The sequence below is a fragment of the Camarhynchus parvulus genome, chromosome 2 (assembly GCF_901933205.1).
Source record: "Camarhynchus parvulus chromosome 2, STF_HiC, whole genome shotgun sequence".
Classification (NCBI taxonomy): Eukaryota; Metazoa; Chordata; class Aves; order Passeriformes; family Thraupidae; genus Camarhynchus; species Camarhynchus parvulus.
This window is the reverse complement of record NC_044572.1, coordinates 23541300-23556764: the sequence shown is the minus strand read 5'-3', so window position 1 is coordinate 23556764 and position 15465 is coordinate 23541300. Positions and strand designations below refer to the sequence as shown.

The following is a 15465-nucleotide window of genomic DNA, read 5'->3' as shown; positions in this document are numbered from 1 at the left end:
ACTGTGATTAGGATAAAGTCTACTTTCTGTTTTGCATTTTGTGAGGAAGTAATGAGGAACATCAGGGAAGATACCTTGGGAGGCCACACAGGTCTGCTCAGTGAGAACTGCTCATAACTGAGATTTTCAGCTTTAGGGAAAGGAAAGCAACAGTCAGCCAGATAAAGATCTGACTTTTTCAGCCTGCCTTACTGTACTTTAGAAGACAGTGCCCAACTGGGTGGCAGCCTTTGAGAAACAAAGCAAATGCTACTGCTGCTACTTCACATCTGCGGCTGCTCTTCTGTCTCCTCTGTTTTTTTCTGTCTTTGGCAGTTTTCTCCAGGACTTAGTCACAGCAAAAACTCAATCACTTTTAAAGGCTTCCTATTCATACTTTGTCCATCATCTTGACTTCTTTTTAGACTGACTATGATGAAAATGACCTTATAAATTACTATTTTCTACCAGCCAGTCAGATGCTCTGCTACTGAAATCAGGGGCACTTCAATTCACTTGGTCCTCCTGCTTCTTTATATACATGCCCACAAAGCCCTGTGAGATCATATTCTTAATTTATTATTCTCCTTCATCTAATCAAGAGCTCCCTTCAGTATTTCATATTCCAATGAATTTGAAAGGTGACCAAGACTCACAACACAAAATGACTAATCTAAAAAGGACCTTACAGAACCAATTCAGCAGCTGAGTGCAATGACAACAAAGCAATTTGATAAACACCTATGCTCCCACTTGGACAGATCCAAACACTGCATTGATCAGTCACCACACACTACCTAAGGAAAACATTTAACACTATACCACAAGCAGTACTGCCCACAAGAAGCATTCATGTCTCATATTGTAAAATCATCAAAGTTTTCAATTTACAACTTTGCAGGTGCTTACTATTCAATTTTACATATTTAGTATAACGTAGGATGAGATTCATCTTCTCAGCTCTGGTGACCTACGGTGCAGACAACTACAGCTGATCCAATTCTCTTAAATCCCCTTTGAATCAATGGGAAGAAACAGGCACTGCTGGCACACCCTTAATTTAAAACACTTTATGGTCACCTTCACAATACATGAATTGTGCTGTTGCCTTCACTAATTATTCTGACTAGATTTATTACCAATGTCTATACTGACTATAAAGGAGACCGAGTATGAATAATTCCAGTGGAGACATACTTACTTTTCTGAATAAAATTAATTTCAACAGAAGTATGTTTGAAATGGTTATCTGTATAATTGTTGATAATTAAAAACAAGCTTGCTTTCTGTTGCTCAAAGTGAATGATCTAGACAATGACATTCTAATAAATTATTCAGATGAAGTAGTGTATCATACACTTTAAGTTATTAAACCAGAACAGAATTATTTTGTAATGCAGAAGAAAGGGAATATAGTTGGGTGGTTTTCTTTTGTATTAAAATCAGATGCCAAAACTTAAAAAACCTACTTTTAGAACAGTAGCTTAGGCAAGTATTATGCCTTCATGATTTTTCTTCCAAATGAGCTTTAAAATTGGAAAACACCAAGCAAATGTAGTAATTCAAAGAATTACCATGATGACCAAAAAAAAAGGAGGAAAGAAAGAACTCCTCCAGTTGTTTTCTGAACCACCTACTTGAAAACATCCATACACTCAATACAAATTTCCTTACACTGGGATCCTGTACTTTTGGTTAATAACCCCACATTTTTCCCATTTGCCCTTATTAGACAAAGAGCTGCTATGAACCTCATTATTTTTCTTTTGCTCACATTTAGATTAGAAGTACTGTTAGGAAAGCAATTTTAAAAGGAACACTAGACTTACTGTCAAAGCATTGAATTGATGTTCAAAAATTTAATAAAGAAAAAATATGAATTTTAGCACCTTTCTGAAGATTTCAGCATGAATCATTTAGGTCTATTTGCATCTCAAAGTTTAAATATTTACAGAACTTCTGTCTGTCAAAACAGTGAAGTAGCCTCTTTTTGATTTCCATCTCCAGAAAAAAACAATATCAAAAATTCAGAGCAGCTTCAACCTTATCAGAAAACAAGCAACTACAGCACTTCTCTAAAGCCAGATGACCCGCAAAGAACAGGGTTTTCATCAATACTTTTCCTTAACATCTATTTTTGCAGCATAAAAATCCTCTAATAACCTCTAAACTTCGGGGAAATCTTGTTCTGAAAAACAGTCTACACACATGTCCCTCAAAACTATCCAAAAACTAATTTTCACCATGACTGCAAATGGATGAAAAGCCAACAAAACCTGGCATGGGAAGAGACATTCCTGAATGTGCTGTGACGAATGCAGCATTCCCTTTGGGGTCAACAAGTTTTCTGGCAAATTCACCCTCCATAACATGCTGGAAATATCAACATACTTTTTTTGGACTGCATTACAATTGCTTGGTCCAGTCCTTATTGAAATCTCTTTAACAGGCAGAACAGAAGGGGACCGTAGCTGAAATTGCAAGAGATGCATAGCCTAGAGGAAATCACTATTTTGATGTTCTGTCATTCTTCTGAAGAAATATATTTCCCAAATTATAGTAATGAAACAAGAAATATTGCCTATGAACAAATCCGAGGCACATTTACCAACATTTCTCTCTGACTGGCTTAGCTATGCCTTCATTGCCAGAGTTGCTTGACCACTATTACTGAATGGCAGACATCAAGAATGTTAAGAGAAGTAGGTTTGAGTTTGATTTTTTTTTTCTTTAGTTCCAGCAGTCACCTCAACTTCCAGAATCTCTGTAACAAGAAAGTCTTGTTTTTCTTGTTCTAGGAAAAAATCAGCTTTGTAAACCTGTCCTGTCTCCCCAGAGTTCCATGTTTCTGTCATCTCCTCCTCCCCCCTCTTCAGGCCAGGACCAGCAGCAACTGCTATAACAATCCACTTTTGGCTTGAATACCCACAAAGTGCTCAGATATAGCACTACGAAACACACAATGAGGAAAATCTGTCACTGATCCAAAAAGCTTCCCAGCAAAGCTGCAAAACTGAAAGTCACACCACATATATTGCAAAATGACAGTTTATCTAAAGGGTTTTTTTTCCTTTCAACGTCAAGCAAGTCCTCATGATTTCCAGTCTCTCCATCTCAAGCAGCCTCTGGAAAGTCTGTTCTCTTGTCATAGCTCAGGAGTGCTTCACCAACAGCCAGACTCCAGTGAGTAACTTTCCACATTGATAGCAATTCTTTCAAACTAAGCAGTCAGATGGTCTAAAACATCCATTAGGCAAAAAAGAAAAACAAGAAGCCTGAGGGCATTGGATGTGCTTGATCATCTGAAGACTGCCTTTTCTAAGGAAAACATGTTTCCAGTGCGCTTTGTCTGTAATATTTTTATACACATTTAGGGAGTGAAATTTATACTACCTCCTTAAATATGAATCTTCTGTCAAGACCTTAATTCATAGGGAAGCAGGATAAATGTTTGTAGTGGGATGAGACCAGTGTGGATGTTGTATAAAGCTCTCAAAATTCCTAGGTGGGTGCTTCATGAACTGCTCCAGTGTGGGTTCCTCCACAGGGCACAGTCCTTCAGAAACACACAGCAGCGGTGCGGGTCCCCACAGGGTCACAGGTCCTGCCAGAAATCCTGCATCTCTGTGGGCTGCTCCTGCCAGGAGCCTGATCCAGCATGGGCTCTCCATGGGCTGCAGGTTCCTTCAGGCCACATCCACCTGTTCTGCTGTGGGGTCCTCCAGGAGCTGTGGGTGCATCTCTGCTCTCTGTAGATGTCCAGGGGCTGTGGGAGGCCATCCAGCCCCAGCACAGCGTGCACCACGGGCTGCAGGGGAATCTGCTCCAGTGCCTGGAGCACCTCCTGCCCCTCCTTCTCTGGCCTGGGCTCTCTGCAGGGCTGTTTCCCTCATTTTTTTCACTCCTCTCTCACAGAAGCTGTGCAGCATTTTTCATCCTTTCCTAAGTATGCAGAGGTACCACCAGCATCACCACAGTCTCAGCTTTGGCCAGTGGTGGGGCAGGTTTGGAGCTGGCAGACACCAGCTGTGCCTGTTGTGGGGCACACTGATCTCTTCTCAGAGATGCCATCCTATAATAAAGGCTCAGTTCTGGCCTTATTATCTCGGGAGTGCAGTCCCCAGGGGGACCGGGTGCCCGAATGCCAGGCTTAGCTCAGGCCAACGCCTCGGGGCTACCCTCTAGCAAGCATGGTGGTTGTCAGCTCTTACAGTGATTGCAAGCTCTTAGGATTTCAGCTCTTGCTTGCTGGGCAGGGGTGCTCCTGGGCTGAGGCTGTAGCAGACGGCGAGAGAGGAGAAGGAGAGGCACTTGGGGGTTCTGCAGCGATGGTTTTATTGAGGGGATCTGCAAAGGGTCCCGGGTCCGTTCTTCTTGTCCCGAATGGGCTAAAATATGCCTCTTTTATAGGTTTCAGGGGGATCCAGATTTGACCAATAGTAAGGGTTAAAGTAACACAGCCTATAGGGTTACAGGGATAAGCTTTGGGGCGGGGGTCAGGGAGACGGGAACTAAAGTGGCTGTCTCAGCATTCCTGTTATTCAATTCTCCATGGGGCTTTACCTATGTCCACAGAGTTTACTACACCATCCCTGCAGCCCCCTGCTACCAAAACCTTGCCCCATGAACCCAGTACAATGCCCTTCTGCCAACTCCTCCTGACAGGCGCCACAGCTGGGGGCTGAGGGTTATCCTGTGCCAGCCTTAGGCTCTTCTCTGCTGATGAGCTTACTGGCCTGAGATCAAGTCTTCGAAAATTCTTGTTTGAGCTAATTAGCTGTGGTCAGCAATCTTTTGTTTTTAAACATTAAATGCTATGTTAAAACAAACTGGTATGTCAGGTAAACATTATTCAGGGCTGCAGACCAAGTTATACATTAATGGAATATTGACTATGTTTTGGTTTTTATTTCAACATTCCTAGTATACTAAAGTTTCCTATGATACTCATTAAAATGATCAAGAAACAATCCTAGCATTTTAAACAAAATCTTGCTGGATCTTGTGAAAAGAAATTAACAGCAAATTTTCAAATTTTTACATCTTGATCCTGTTTCTGGGCTGTAAATATTGGATGAAAAGTGCAGCAGCCAGATGACTCAGACACTTGCTGCATAATAACTGAGAAGCTCGAAATCATTGAGAAATTTTTGTTGGCTTAAGCTTCTGCCAGTAGACTTCATGCTGGATTAAATCAAATTTGTGCAGGTTGGCAGTTTTGCTTTGTGACCTTTCACCTCTTCCCCAGTTTCTTGGTTCTTTCCTTCTGAGATGACTGCAGTAGGATGTCCCCAAGTCCCTTTCACTGCAAACTTGGTGCTTTCACTGTGCTTTTGGCCAGTCCCACCACCCTCAGCACTGCCAGATAGGATATTTCTAAACATCCCAAAATATCTCTCTCAATGCATTCTGTAATGCAAAAGGTGTACCAACAACTGCATCACACTACTCTATCTTGAGAAAATCTCACACAGTAAACTGTAAACACATCAGTTCATATCCACCCCCCAATAATACTATTGCCTATAATGAAAAACTGGATTATATGGTGTGCATGCAAGTAAATGCTACAGCTTGTAGTTAGTGGTGCTACAGATTCCCCAATATTTAAAATGGTTTATGAAGACATAAACATAAATTATACTACTATAGACATCTCATAATTGTAAATTTCTCTCAAAATAGAAAGAGATTAAAATTAATTTATATTTAGGTGCTGAACTTTATCAGTAAATCAAAGCACTCCTTTTAAAAATCAGTTCATTTAACCCCTGCCATATCCAGGACTTTCTGCATCAAAAAGAAGCAACTTAACTCCAGAGCACTTGTGCCCTTTCTGCTATCAACTTAGCAAACAGACACACTCTAAGGCTTATATTTATTCACTTTTACTACTTTATTTAGATAAAAAGGCCACATTTATGTGGAGCACATCTTAAAGAGAAGCCCTTAGAAAGATATCAGAAAACTTAATAGTAAAAACACTTCAGTAAATTATTCCTCAAAAGTGCTACAATTCTAACAGTCTGGGTTTTCAGAGCCAGACTCCAGCAGATAAAGGAACCTACCTTATGTTTAGGGACAAAAAATGTATTACAAACCCTTGATTCTAACAAGGCAAAAGAATTATTCTTTTGATCATTTAGTTTGCAATGTGAAAAAAGAAGTTCTCCTGTGAGACTTAGATGTTGAAGGTCCTATGTAGCTAGCAGCAAAACAACATTTCTAAATGACTTTTAAAAATAAAATACAAAGCAGTTATTTGAGATTCCATCATAATGATGCAATATGATTTAACTAATGCGCTGCTCAGAAGTCAGTAATTATGACTATTTCTTTTCATATGTGCAATTTCATGTGCCCTTGTTGTCTCAATGAGGCTATAATTTCTTAAGAGCTATTTTCTTGAGAGAAATCTGAAAATCTCAGAGGAAAAAATCATATGGAAAGTGTAAGTAAAAACTGGACACTATTTTAAATTAATTTTAGTTAACTCTTTTCTATAATTCAAGAATAAGGAATGGGGGAAAAATAAACAAAAAAAGTGTCAGTGATAAAATGAAAATAAATTTAAAACAGAAATACAGAATACATAGGGAAGAAGAGAAAAATATTTAGCCAAAATTGAGGTAAATTAGAAATTATAGAATAAAAATCTGGTTAGATGAATCTAAAACACTGGGAAAAATTATGGTGAAAGGCCAGAAAGCTAGTAAATTACAGCATATGAGGTACAAAACAAGCCTTAAGAATACTACAGGTCCATTTAGACATAAACACAAAAATGAAAAGAATATTACCAATAACACAGTTCAGTATTTCTTTCTGTTCTGTTTCCTAATATGAAGAGAGGATCTTTATGAAATTCTCTCTAATAGTGCTTACTGAAGAAGAGGTTTAGGAATGTCTGCCTGGTACTACCTTCACAAAATACTAGATGAGAATAGCTTGTGTCTGCAATGTCTGGACATGGGTAAAATGTTAATCCTTAATTGATCTTAGACCACTGACAAAAATACAAAAGAATGGAAATAGCTAATATTAGGGATTGTTGTCCATGTTGACTGCAGCACAATAAACTTACTTATTATCAAGATATTAATGTTCACTGTTATTATCCAACTCAAAAAATAAAAGCTGCCTGAATAATGCAAGAATAAATATATATTGTACCATCTAGAAGTAGTTACAATCAGGGTAATATCCATAAAGCTTTGCAAACAGATTCTTTAAAGACAGGAAAACACATCAAGAATGGCAGAACAGCCACTATTTTCAAAGAATGATAATATAGGAGTCATAAGGAAACAAAGTAAAACTGCCCAAGACTAATTTTACAAGAAAGGAACAGATACTGAAACAAAATTAAAGACTGTTTATCAGCCTGTGATTACAGACTAATTTGCATGTTTTCTATTACTACTCGAACTTGTTACAAATTCTGTCTGTGCAACACACACATGCACATATATGTGTACACCTATGCACACACACACCAGGTGTTTATAACCTGGCTAACACTCTTGCATTTTCAGGTCAGTTTTTCACAGCCAAGCCAAATTTCAAATGCTGCTTACCCCAGGATACGATTCATCCCATGCCTAGCAGCATAATGGAGCGGAGTATTGTGCTGGTACGTTTCTCCATAAGAAGTATTTGGGTCAAGAGTTTCTTTGAGTTGAGGGTTGCTCTCATAGATTTGGCAGGCCAAGTTTTCATCTCCATTTATAAGAGCTTTGCGGAATTTGGTGGTTGTATTTCCCATGTTGCTGTCCTAGCTATCAATGGCACTTCCTTTCCCCTTCATCCACTTGTTGTATGGTTCTGTAACATGCTTCACAGCCTAAAAAAGACGAAAAACATTCCAGTTATTCTGTAAAATACTTTTTCCCAGAAAAGAAAAAAATGCAGAGCACTGTAAATAGGCAGGTGAAGAAGTAGTACATAGGGCCTATGTACTTCTCTTCATGAATGGCTGAAATCTTTCTAGGTAAATGCACACCAATTCCCAATCCTTCACAGATCATGTCCCTGATAAATTGTGGATCTCTCTCCCTCTGCAAATATCTTCACTACTTACACTCTTGAAACCTATGGAAAAGAAATGGCTAATATTGACCTGTATTAGAAGACTGGCATGAACATTGAATTTCCATGAATGAGAAATGAATTAAATATTAGATGTTCAAAAACAGCATAGATCTAAAGCAAAATTCTTACACAAGGAAGAAAAATTCTTCAAAAATATGCAATAAAGCAGACCTTAGCTTAATTTTTAATTAAAGAAAATCATATTAAAATATGCTTAAAGCACCTGAGTTTGTATAGGTGAGTGTACACAGCACCCTTCTGTGCCAGTAAGATGAATCCCCATGAACACAGGAATTACCATGGCCCCATCTTAACAGCTCTGCTAAATAGACTCTCTTAAACACCTAGCTCCTTACACTTAGATCTACAATGACGGGTCCACACAACATCTGGCATTTATACTGGCACAAACCAACTGCACCTTACAGTACTTTGAAGTACTTTCCAGCTGCTGTGCTCCCCAGCCTCTCACATTTACCTGATGGAGGCACCCAGCAGATTAAGCTGCAAAAAGACAGGGCAGACAGAGCATCTCTGCTCATGACACAGGACAGCAGGAGCTTATCTGGATGTGCAGCTGCAGAGAGCACGTTGGTTTATGTCAGGCACAGACAGGGGAGTCAGCACCGGCTGCAGCTGGTAGCACAGTGAACCTTCTAGGAGGTCCCTTTTGTGCATGAGTCATCCCATCCACACTGCTCCATGCCAGACCTTTCACCCCACAAAGCACACACAGGGATCCAAATATGCCAGGCACAGCAGGTTAGGGGATTGAGGCTATGTTGTGCACATAAAATCAGACAGGGCAGGAGCTGCCCAGTACGATACCTTCAACTTGTTGGGACTATCTCAAAGCTACTATTTCTACACTGGCTTTCCAACACAGTTACTGGTGCCCCTCCAGCCTTAAAGACAGACAAAACAGAGGAATCCAAGGGCTCTAGAGCTGCAGAGAATCCAAGGGAATCAGGATGTGGATAAAACTCACACCAAAAGCAGTTGAGGAAGCCTGGTGAACAGCTGCAGTGACACTTTTGTTTCCCCAGAGCCGTCATCACCAGTTGCCTCATCAGCATGGTCAGTCTGTTCAAGAAGGAGGGAGGTGGCCTTGGTGGCCTTGATTTTAATCCTTTGTCCTACAAAATTGTGGTAAGGCAACCCTTATTTTGAGCTGCTGTGAGGCAGCAATGACTCTGCTGTATCAGCTGCCTCCACGTACTAAACATGTTGTCTGAGACCAGAGTTACCTAAAGAAGAACCAAGTAAGCACTCATCCAAATGCAAATGGACATCCTTCATATATCTAGTTATATCCACAAACCAAAACCTAGATTATTCAATCACGCTACAGATTCTGCAGCATTTTGTATCCTTCTGTCATTGACATATATTAAAATACAAACATGCAGATATTGCGCAGATATAATATTTATATTCTTCAAGGAAGTCCCTGCATACTCACATTACTATGTCACGACTCGCAGTGCCATAAATTAATGTGTTTTCAGATGCAAAACTAGATGCATTACTCTACATACTGGTAGTTTCAGGCTTTAGTCTGTGAACCCTTTAGTCTATGAAGAAAGTTCTATACTCTTTTCAGTCAGCCAGCAGTTCATACTACATTCAACAGACAGGATCTCAGGAATAACTTGAAAGAATAATTTCACTTAAGTTTAACAAGATTAGTTTGTGGTATTATATTATCTGTAAATCCCTATCTACCACCAGTAGCTCTCAAGACTATAAACTAAATTAATGAGAACAAATGCCTAAAAGATATCAGGATTGCTATGGAAATCAATAATGAAGACCCCACTAATGGCTGTAACACTAAGAAAAGCACAAATCATTTGAAATTAGAATGTAACAGCACTGATTTCCATGCATTTATTTCTGAAAATTAGCACACAGATCACTTGCATCAGCTGCATAACACGCTGCTTCTTGCCCAAACTGGAACATTAAACAAACCTGGGTAGGGATGAATGAGAACACTGAGAGTGGAAGGAGATAAAATGGTGCCCCTAGGCACCTGAGAGAAATCTGGGACAGGGTGGTTCTGTTGAGATGTGAAGATGAGATCTGAATGGATTTAGGCAGGGGTATGGAAATACATGGGAGAAGTGAGGGTCTCTATGGGGTGAGCTAAAAAGCTCAAGACATTTTTGTGCAGAAAAGGCAAAAATCATTAATTCTTTTGTACACGGAATAAACTTTATTTACTTTTGATGCAGTATGGATATATTAGAATGTTGGACTGTCATCAGTGACTACTAATATAAAAGATGTAGGCACATTGCTTGAACTATTATGTACATTATCATATCATCCAGAAATTTTAGGAATTTGCAGACTGCACCATATAAGTTACTGAAAACAGCAGTGACATCTGCTTTCTTTAAAAAAGCTGACAGCCTAGGTGTCCAATAAAGGGCTGAATATGACACAGACATAATACAGAAAGGTGAATGAAATAAAAAGAGTAAAAGACTTGTTTGTATAAAAGGACCAGACTCCAAGGGAAATGAATCTCAGTCAAAGGAAAGGGAGAATTTTAAGAAGGATTATGAGACAGAGGTATCATATGGCTTTAAAGACACATGTGAACTCCAACACAAACCCAAGAATGAATGCAGAGGTGAATGCTAAATTTAAAATTTAGCAAAGGCTAATGTAAATATAGCCATCACATTATCAAAATAAAATGAAAGATGATAGAATGGGGATAGTCAATGAAGGCCCTTCAGGTGATGGCAAACAGCTTATATTTGATGTGATAGCAAGAAACTGATCTCTGGAAGAATGGAAGGAGAGAAGTGACAGGGTCAAAATTAACCCAGAAAACAATTCTCTACTTAAAACACATGATATGATAAACTATATAAATGTCTGTCACCTTCATACAATATCCGCAATGTTTTTCATTTTTAACACTACAACAGGCATTACTAGCCTTTTATGCTTTGGAAATTTGGTGGGCCACACAGTAGTATTTTTTGTTTTCTGAATTGCAATTAAACAGGTCAGCAGAAACACAGGAAGACAAGGGAGAAGCTGTCTCTGTACCCTGGCTCTAACAGTGGCTCCCAGTATGTTTGGAAGCCCAGAAGAAAGAAAGATGTGACAGCTGCTGCCTCTCTCAAGCTACTGTAGTTGATGAGTGCCCTTCCATAAAATATTCAAGATCTGCCCATTTACAGCCATCAGTTCATCTTTCAGCAAGCAGCCCCATTGCATCCACCACCAAAGAAGCCTCTGCTTCAACTGAAGGAGAAAAAGGACAAAATGTCAGCTGATGCAACAAAATTCTGACCTGAGAATGGCTGAAAGGGGCCCAGTCTGATGCCTTTTAGTGTAGTTATCTTTCATGAAGTGCTTCCAACCTGTTACATTCTCAGAGAACAGGAAGTTAATGAGCAAAGATGGAACCAGACATTGAGGGAAAGGAAACTTAGTTCACTCCTTCAGCCTGTCATTTTGTCTTTTTAGAGGCGAAGGGCATGTAACACATACATTTCCTCTGACACAGGTGGCAGGGAAGTGGTCTGGAAGGTTATCAGCCAGTCAGCCTCAAAGACCTGGAGAGCTGAACTCAGGTGTTGCTAAAGCAGTTTCAGCAGTTCCTGGGCTCCCATGGGTACTGTGCAGTATCAATGTCACTGGTCTTGCTTCCCTCTTTGTATAAACCCTGCATTTAAAATCCTTAGGCTATTTTTTAGTGTCCGCCATCACAGTGGGAAAAAAATGACCACACAAACATGACAATTTTCTAATATTTTATCTAAATAAAATGAGACTTCAATAGAATTTTACAGGACAAATACAAGATTATTTTTTTGGTAGGGAGATCTATTCACTGAATTGTCAAGCTCTGTGCTAACAGAAAGACTGTATCATGGCCTTTAGCATAAACTTCTATCATTTATCATAACCACAAACATCATTTTACACCAAAGAACTCAGGAAAAACTAAATGTAATGTTTGAAAAATACATCCCATATTATTTCTGAATTCCACACATCAAGTTCTAATTTTGAGAGTATATTTATTACTGTATGGCCCAATATAACATCTGGCCAGCCAAATGTTAGCTGTTCCAGCCTAACAAAACCCAAAACCCACCCTAAAGTATAAAGGAAGATTCATATAAACTCCATCACACTTCTCTGCCTTAGCAATGAAGAGTAATTTCTGTGGCTTATTAGCAACACTTGGTATCACAGCTCTATAAAAATTTAACAAAGAGATAGCCACTCTCATAGGAGCTTGACAATTGAATACAAAATGGTAAAAGTGGATAAAGAAAGACATGAGTAGAGCAAGGAAGCAATGAGATTCTGAGAGCAGCTGCCCAGTTACTATTGATTTTTCCATGGGCATCATCATAGAAGTGAGTCTGAAGAAGAACAGCAGTGACATCATAGGATTTTAGAAGGAGTTCCTCCTTTCTAGGTGCTTGCTAGAAATTTGTCAAAAATAGTAAAATACTGTACAAGGAGAATCAGGTAAGTATTTTGGAAACATCATACATCTAACACTCATTTAGGAACCCATATTGAACACAAAAGTCTTTCATGACACAGAATATCTTTCTCAATTTACATTTTAATTGCTTTAATACTAAAACAGAATTTCTTACTGAATGGAGGACTAGCATGTGTTGATACAGCAGCTTTTCTAAACCTTAGGGAATGAAAAAAAGAGAGAGTGTACTGCATCACACTGCTTAGAAAATCTATCAAAATCAGTCACAAAATACGTTTAACAATGAGAAGAAAATGCTATATATTTCTTGCACCAAAAAACCCCCTACTGTTTATATAATGAGCAAAGATCAGGATTGAAGCTAATAAGCACGTGCAACTTTTTTTTCACAATGTAACACTTCATAATTACACAGCTTAACCTTGAAAAGTTTAATTTGTGGATTAAAAATCTCAAAAACTACTTCTTAAGTAGTTTGTCATGTAAACTACAAAAATATTCTTCTGGAAAACCAAAGTGAGCCAAGATCAAAGAAGACTATGTAGCTCCTCATACTTAAAACTTAGTATTATTAAAATAAAATACATTAACTAAAATTAGTGTACATTACATGGCTTCTAAACCTTGCAAAAGACAAGTGACAAGACAAATTAGTTAAAATTTGAAAAAGGATAAAAAGATATCAAAAATACTTGCTTTTACCTGACTTTTGATGAAACCATGAAATACTTTTAAATTATATTCCAAAAGCATCTTCTGTTTCAAGAACAATTAGCTCAAAAGGCAGCTATTTTATTTGCTTTGGATACTGCAGTCAAACAGCTCATTTTTAAAAGCTGACTTTCTAAACTGTTTACTGCAGAGTCTGTCCTGCATTATAAATAATATTTTTTGCAGAAGGGAACAAACAACTTCACGGTTTAGGAGAAAGCCTTGTGGCCTCTATGCTTAGGATGAGTGTCACATTATGATGTTGGTTATTTTAATCCTCACTTCTGGGACAGACTAACACAAATAAAGCAAGTCAAAAGTTATGTTCAAGAACTGTCAGAATACCAAGCTGTCTCCCAGAAACAGCAGAGAAAGCCCTCAGTAAAGCTCTTCCTCCTCTCTTACAAAGTTAAAAAAAACTTCCCCTCTACACAAAAAAAAAAAAAAAATCTCACTTTACCAACAAGACAAAATTAAGAATGAAGCATTCAAATGTGCATGCCTATTTTACATATGGATGGCACAGATGCCTGTAATTAAGATGCAGCAGAAAAAGGCTAAATCTAATTTTTACATGTTTATAGTCAAGATTTAAGATTTGTCAAATTTTAATTAATTACAAATTGTTCTCTCTGGATACCTGTATCTGGGACAACTTTTCTGCAAAGCCTGAAGTAACAAATGCACTTGTAAAGCTTGAGAACTGGTAATAGAAAAGAGTGGTGGTGTTTAGGGGTTTTTTTACACACTGAAATATGCTAAGGTTTGTGCCAAAAGTTCTAAGTCATCAACAGGAAATAATGAAAGCGTCTCTGCCACTTTAAACCTCTGTGAATAGGACTTAACATTATCAAACTCTTGTTACATTTTACACGTCAAAATGTAGAACAAAAAGAAATTGCTATGCCAACATCTCACCCTTCATACAATGATCACCAATATAACATTCTCTATGCTTTAAATACCAAGGTTGAAAAGTGGCAAAAATGTTGAGAGTTGACTTGAATAAAACATAGTGTGGGCTAGTGAGAGAATTAATTATTTCCTCATTTATATGCTTGTGGGATAGAGAGTCTAGCAACTTAGGTTACAATCTCTTTATGCTAGCATATGTACCCACAAGTTGAAGGTTAAAGTTATTGCTCAATTTAGTAATTTGAGACTTGGCTTACTGACTCAGCTATAAAGACTTTCATCCAGGTGGAGTATTTCCTTTCAGACACGCTTCTTTCACAACTGTAGTTTGTGGAGTAAAAAGGATTTTAATAATGGCTTTGGTTTTCTTTGCACTGTTGCATTTAAAGGGATGCAACTGGGCCAGCTGCAGCATTGACTAGAAGCAGCTTAAGAAAAAACCTCGGCTTAGATGTAGCTAAAGTAATAGCTACATTAATTTTAACTGTGTTGTCTACAATACTTGCATTCATAATTTTAATGAAATGTGGTAAATCCACTGTGGGGTAGGTACAAACACACATGGAAGGAGAGACAAGATACTGTGCAGCCAAACCAAAGGTACATTGTGATAGCTGGACAACAACTGTGTTCCTGCAGGTAGGCAGGGAGAAAAAGTCTAGCAGCAAAAGTTCAAAGGAGCAATCTGTTGCGGTGTATACTTTTTTTTTTCCTCTTTAGTGAACAGCAATTCAGTAGGATGGAACAAAAGAATCATCCTTCTATAATTATGCTCTGGAATATCCATTGGCCTCACCTGTAATTGTGAATTAATTTCAAAATTCTTTCCAGAGTCTCATGTCTGTAGAAATTTTTTTTAAAAATAACAAAAAAACCCTCAAAGTTCTTGAAATTCAGATAACACTTTGCAGTTGTTCCCAATGCAACTGTCTGTAAAGGCCTTAATAATTTTAGTAATTTAATTTACCGTACTTTAGTCAGTGAAATGAGAGAAATCAGAGAATCATAGAACATTTTGAGTTGGAAGGGACCCACAAGAATCATCGAGGTCCAATTCCCAGCCCTGCACAGGACAATCTAAGGAATCATACCATGTACCTGAGAGTGTTGTCCAAAAGTTTCTTAACTCTGTCAGGCTTGGTGCCATGACCACTTCCCTGGGGAGTGTGTTCCAGTGCTCAACCACCCTCCAGGTGAAGATATTCTTAATGGTATTTTTAGGTTCCAGGCATAAAATACAGCAGAACTTTTTTAGGGCTAACTCTTCAATCTTCAGGTTA

At 38.4% G+C, this 15465-nt stretch overlaps 1 protein-coding gene across 3 annotated transcripts in view; it reads right to left on the bottom strand.

The window, feature by feature from the left end:
• Positions 1–15465, bottom strand: part of ANKIB1 (ankyrin repeat and IBR domain containing 1) — an 89336-nt gene that overhangs the window by 48739 nt on the left and 25132 nt on the right. For all 3 annotated transcript variants that reach the window (XM_030943458.1, XM_030943460.1, XM_030943459.1), the window contains exon 2: positions 7557–7822. In XM_030943458.1, the coding sequence (XP_030799318.1) occupies positions 7557–7744 (188 nt within the window). In that variant the 5' untranslated portion in view covers positions 7745–7822. The remainder of the gene's footprint in view (positions 1–7556; positions 7823–15465) is intronic.